Raw genomic sequence first — 6,338 nt, 5'->3', positions numbered from 1 at the left:
TGGATAGAGTTCAGTGCTCTCAATGCTCCACTGTGATTAATCAAATGGCCGAGTAATACCACAAGTACAACGTTGGCTAATGGCTGACCATAACAAAAGAGTGGGGGGAGGGGGTGAACTACCTCTGTTACTATTCACACACGATGTTCTAACCACTGGAAACTGAATCGGACAGTTTGAGAAACTATTTGTATTGCCAACAAGAAACATGTATTTACAAGCAGGGTCACAGAGAGAAAAGCTCTTGCCCTTAGCACAGAAACCCAGTCTTATTCAATCACTTAATCACAGTTCTCCAGCACAGGCACCTCAGTAATTCTGGGGAAATGAGGTCAGGAAGAGGGACAGAGAAGAGAGAAATAAGTTTGAGGCATGTTTGAGTCCTCTCGCTCACTCTACGTAAACCAGTGGGTTTACATTTGTCCGAACAAAGGATATGGGAAGGGAAGACAAGGAAGGTAGATTGTGTGATGCGACGTGTTGGGAGAGGGCGCAGGTGGTGATTGCGTGTGGCTTAGAGGAAGCAACGTGAGGTGCAATTCAGTAAGTCAGCCCTGAAAAGGACAAGGGGGTGTTTGTTGATGTTCTGTGCATTCAAAGGGAAAGCAAGAGAAAGGTAGCGTAAATCAGTGTGTCGTGGCCAACACGTCCAGGAAATCTCCGCTGTTTGGTCGGTTCGCCAGCCCTTCATTGCGCTGTGGTCACCAGCTCATTCGGCCTCACAGGTTCAGTCCATTGTCGTAGATTTCCAAAATGTGCCAGCTGTTCTGTGCTTCAGTCTGGGTTTTTATAAGCCCAATTTTGACTCGGGTGTAAACCCCATGATACGGTCGCTCTCACATTGGTTCGGTCCATGATCTCACATTGGTTCAGTTCGGTGTATGTGTGTGTGTGTGTGTGTGTGTGTGTGTCAGTGTGTGTTGCTTCCATAACTCCAAAAACATGAAACCAAGCAGCTCCAAACTTTGCAAGCATTCAAGGCGAACTCCAAGGAAGTGCAAGAAAGAAAATTGTGGCCATTTTATTTGTAAAAAAAACCCGATGTTGAACACATCCTCAACCATTTCTCGGACATGCATTCAACAATATTATTCAAACTTGGCACTCGACAATGAGTGATGGCTTACATATTGCACATCATTTGTTTCCGAGATCAGATCCAAGATGGCCGACGAGCGGCCATTTTGTTACTTAAATATGTTCCCAACCATTTCTCTGAAACGCAAGGTCCGATTTTGTTCAAACTTGGCACAAGCACAGTACATGATGGCATACATGTGCACCTCACTTTATTTTACGGTCTGATCAAAGATGGCCGACTGGTAGACTGGCGGCCATTTTAGTTGTAAATGAATCTGGGCGAGCTCTTTAACTCCGTGCAGCAAAATTACTAAAACAACGGGGATTGTGACTTTTTTTTTCTCCTTGTTTACACTGGACCAAAAGTATGGAATTTGCTTGAAATGAGCAGTGAACCTTCAACAAACTATTGGTGTTATTAGCTTTAAACACAATCTCAAAATTTTATTACTGAAGAAGCATATAACAAATTGATGTCATAATCACCGGTAACAAATGAGTAACTTAATGAGTTTCATTGCGATGTCAATGAAAAAGTTTAGTATTCCGACTAATACCCCAACACCCCACCCCCCATACCCAACCCCCCGTCCCCCGCAGCAGGAGACAGGGTTTTGCAATCCTCGTCAACTTTACTCCTTCGAAGAAAATTCTTCTTCCTAATACCCCACATCTCTTTCCCCTCACTCTCCCCCCACTTTCAGTCCCTATTTGTGTTCCTTTCTGTTTTAGATTCTTTCTATTTCCCTTGTATTTGTCCACCTCCTTGTTGTTCTCATTATAGATATCTTGTTTCACAATATTTCTTTATTTCTCTCTTTATATATTTAATCACAATCCATTGTCACAGGGACCTGAAATTTTTACAAGACATTCTTTTATTCAGGTTTCTCCACTGTTCTCATCATATGATTGTGTATGTTTCTTGTATTTTGCGTTTGATCGATTCATAAGTGGAAACAAGCTCAAATGAGCTAAAGGCCCAGTCACACCTTGACGTTTTAGCCAGCAATGGCAACGTATTAAAATGTATGTAAAACGCTGGCTTACGTTGAACATTTGATGTTTTTTTTTTAAAGATTCGGACGTATTCATAACGACTTGGTCTTATGAATTACCTTTTAGTAACGGACACAAAACGTTTCGTTGTGTTATAGATAACTTATACCAACGAATGCTGAACCTGTTGTTGGCCTTCACAACCTATGCCCAACGATAGTCTTACTTAGGCATAGCACGCTGCACGTATCGCCGACAATCATGTGGCGTAGCCTATTAAAAGGCTACCGCACAACGATTCAAATCATAACCGCCGCAAAAATGGAAGTGTCAACATCGCAGTCACACCTTGGCGATCCTGCCAGCGTATGCCGACCTCTGAAAAATGCGTCTAAAACGCTGGCGCACGTTGAATACGGTATGGGTAAGTTTGGTATGCGTGAATAGAATGCTAAAGTACGATATCATACGTCGTAGTAAGTGGAGTACGTCTTGTAGTTTTGAACACGTTGAAAATTTTACGACGTACTTGCCGTATGACACACCTTCCGCATGCGATGGGAATAAGTTGTACGCACGATATGCGATCGGTGACACACATCGACACACGTTACTTGTAAGGTGCTCATAAGTCGAAACACGTCAAGGTAATGGTTAGCGTCAGTGTTCCAGACTCCCGTTTTTTTTTTATTCAGTATGACGGTGTTCAGTGTACAGTGCGGTTATGATTTAAATTGTTGAGCGGCAGCCTATTAATTATATTATATTATAACCGCACTAGAAATCGAAGTGTCAAAATCACCATCATACTGAAGGAAGGAAGAAAAAAAAAAAACAAAAAAAAAAAAAAAACAGGGAGTCTGGAACACTGACGCTAACCATTCCCTTGATGTGTTTCGACTTATGAGCACCTTACAAATAACGTGTGTCGATGTGTGTCACCGATTGCGTAACGTGAGTACAACACGTAACTCATAGGTTAGAAATAAGTTTCGGGTACGCTAAACATTACCTCGACGTGTTTCGACTTATGAGTAACTCCCAAGTAACGTGTGTCGACTGTGTCAGCGTAACGTGCCTACATCTTATGGCCAGCGTTATGCGGAACGTGTGAGTCATACACTGGCATAAGTCTTAAAATTTCAAGCATGGAAAATTTGAGGACAACCGAAAAGTACAACGTTTAAAGCCAGCGTACTACGACGTATGGCAGTGTTTTTCAGCGTGCTCTCAATGTTATCAAAACTTACCCATAACGTATTCGACGTGTACCAGCGTTTTAGACAAATTTTCCAAAAATCGGCATAAGCTGGCTAAAACGTCAAGGTGTGACTGGGCCTTAAGATCCTCATCCTCTTAATGATGACGTCATAAAAACGAATATGACGTCATTGTAATGTATCAGGTTTGCGATAAATTATCTGTGCTAATGCCTGGCTTGATTCCCGCAAACAAAATTCAAACAGCTTGCCTAGTTTCAGAGATAATGGTATAGGCGATTTCCATTAGCGGCGATATGACGTCAACTTTTTTTCTCGGAAGAATTTCCAAAATCGGAGATGGTTACTGCCTGCGCGTGGGCTTTCTGCATATAAATGGCAAGTTTCATGATGATCAGATGAAAACTCTGGGTTGTGAAACAAAAAAAGTCAAAAGATAGGAATGACGTCACAAAAATTGATATGATGTCATAGCGATGTATCATATGTGCGGTAATTCATCTCTGCTAATGCCCTGTTCGATTCCCGCAAACAGAATTCAAAAAGCTTGCCAAGTTTCAGAGATAATTTTTTAACCGATTTCCATTAGCGGAGATATTTTGATGTCATAACTTTTTTTCTAGGAGGAATTTTCAAAATCGGAGATGGTTACTGTCTGCGCAGGGTATTTTTACATATATATGCCAAGTTTCAGGAAGTTTCGATGAAAACTGTAGACTATGAAACAAAAAAGTCCAAAGAAGAAGATGAAGAACAACAACGTGAGTAAGACTTAGAGATCCTCCACGAGGATCTAAAAATTAACTGAACTGAACTGAACTGTGCTCTACACTGTTCTCCTGAAGATGTTTCTGTTTACGCCCTCACTCGACACCATTGTCTTCATCCCCCGAGCAATAGTAATCGAGGCGTTCAATAATTCTTCATAACATGCCTAAGATGCAGCCAGATCGAACAGAACAAGCTTATAAACTCCTAATCATGTCTTCACAAGCACTGGACAAAAGTATTACATTCCACAGTGAAAAGGGGCTTGAAAAACATAAAACTTCTCCTTTCTTACGATTATAAATACATACATACCTGTACAGGTGGATGCAGACAGCTGATGGACACAGGAAAGAAACAATGCAGGCCCAGAGGGACGTGCAGGCAGAGTTGGTCAGATTCCACAGTCGTGCCAAAAAAGTCTAACTGTGAGATGGGCACATGTCATTGAACTAAACTCGTATGACATGAGCAAGTGAATACCTTCACATAATGAGTGTGAAAACAGTAAGAACAATCTTGCTATGATGTCCCTTACCAGCACTTCTCGTCCATTTTCTACTTTAAACAGGATAAGTTCATGGTTCACAGCTGCAGAATCGTGCCTGGTGATTGTAGGTGCACAGAGTGAGCGGAAACTCGGGAATTCGTTCCTCCAGGTAACACTGCATCCTAACACCTCAAAGTACTCGAATTTATCCGAAAGCTCAGTGCGTCTTAAACACTGGAGTTTACTTTACCAGGAGTGCTACCTGAGAGGTTTGGGCCACTAACTGCAACATGAAAAATAAACCAGTCATTTGGTGATCTCAGGTCAATGATACAATGTTTCAAAAGTCAGCTGGTCTCTGGTGCGCAATGCTACATGAGGTACCTGTACGTTATGCACACACGTTGCTTATGCTCAGGCTGCAGATAACCGCGTTGTGGTGAGATGTTAAACGAAGAGCATGTCCTCGAAGAGCCATTCTCCGGCTCAATGTCTTCCTCCTCGAGGTCACTTAAAATGGAGAACAACCTGCACAGAAGGTGCATCTATGGTGAACAGGTATCTCACAACAAAGGGGCAAATGCAGTGATTGCCAAGCTTGTTGAAAAGGTGCACTTGAACAAGAAGGGCTAAAACCACTTTTCAATGATGGGAATAAAATCATATCTCACCTTTATTTTCATCACGATTGTCATTATGAGCACAAATTGACTCTTCCGCTGTTTTACTGCAACCCTTTGACTTATCACCTCACATGATGCAGCAAACGCTTTCTGTTAGAGAATCAATTCCTTGTACCAGTTGCTTACCATTCAGCTGGAACAATTCCTGTGTTTTCCACAACAAGGGAGAGAGCAGACTGCTCCCATCCGATTGGTGCAGCTCCAAGGTCCATCACAAGCACCTCAGGATCATTCACCATATGGTAGTACCTGACGGAGGTTCAGGGTACACATTATCTTGTTTGCTACATTGATTGCTCTTTGGGTATTTACGTGTTATTTGAAATAATTATCATGAACATTATTTATTTTATTTATTTATTGTGATCTAAGGTTCATCAAGGAACTTGACCATGCATTCCATGTAAAAGTAGAATATTAGAAGAAAATGGACAAATTAAAAGGATTTGGACCTCAAATCCAAACACTAAGTGCTCAGATGGGAACGACGTTCAGGCCAACTCAAAAAACGGAAATGAAACTTTCTTATGTTTATGTTCACTCCAATCATCATTACATATCATGTCGATGTAATGTCATCGTTCAGTAATGTCGATACATGTGCTTAGTAGTAGAAGTACCCATAGTTCCAGATTCCTTGCAATACCTGTTTGTTGGAATGTGATTGGAATGTTTTTCGGAATGCTTCACCCAGTTTATCATCATATTCCTGAAATGGCTTTTCAAATTCAGGAAGAACGCCATGGGTTAGCTTTGTTTGGCACATGCGACATTTTTTTGGTGATATATATTTATATACATATACATACATACATATATACATATATACACACATATATATATATATATATATATATATATATATATATATATATATATATATATATATATATATATATATATTGTTGCGGATTCGCGCCCGCCGGCGTGCGAGCGGCCACGTAACTCGAATCGCGGCACGTCGCCCACCGGACGGACAATCCCGTCGTGACCCTCTCGGACTAACGCCGGGAACTAGTCACGGGTGGGCCTTTCGGCCTCACCACGATCGTGCCAATCGGCCCCCCGCGTGGGATAGGGTTGTTCGCCAAATTCGAC

At 41.6% G+C, this 6,338-nt stretch overlaps 1 protein-coding gene across 1 annotated transcript in view; it reads right to left on the bottom strand.

The window, feature by feature from the left end:
• Window positions 1-5,984, bottom strand: part of LOC147020895 (cilia- and flagella-associated protein 65-like) — a 123,322-nt gene extending 117,338 nt beyond the window's left edge. Inside the window, exons 1-5 of the mRNA XM_085893544.1 lie at window positions 5,887-5,984; window positions 5,367-5,489; window positions 4,942-5,085; window positions 4,606-4,672; window positions 4,383-4,493 (exon numbers count right to left, since the gene is read on the bottom strand). Coding sequence (XP_085749670.1) covers window positions 4,383-4,493; window positions 4,606-4,672; window positions 4,942-5,085; window positions 5,367-5,489; window positions 5,887-5,984 — 543 coding nt within the window. The remainder of the gene's footprint in view (window positions 1-4,382; window positions 4,494-4,605; window positions 4,673-4,941; window positions 5,086-5,366; window positions 5,490-5,886) is intronic.
• Window positions 5,985-6,338: the final 354 nt, after the last annotated feature.

This window comes from Eptatretus burgeri, chromosome 8, assembly GCF_056783735.1.
Source record: "Eptatretus burgeri isolate ZD-2024b chromosome 8, Ebu_testis_v1, whole genome shotgun sequence".
Lineage (NCBI taxonomy): Eukaryota > Metazoa > Chordata > Myxini > Myxiniformes > Myxinidae > Eptatretus > Eptatretus burgeri.
This window is presented reverse-complemented; position numbering and strand designations above follow the sequence as displayed.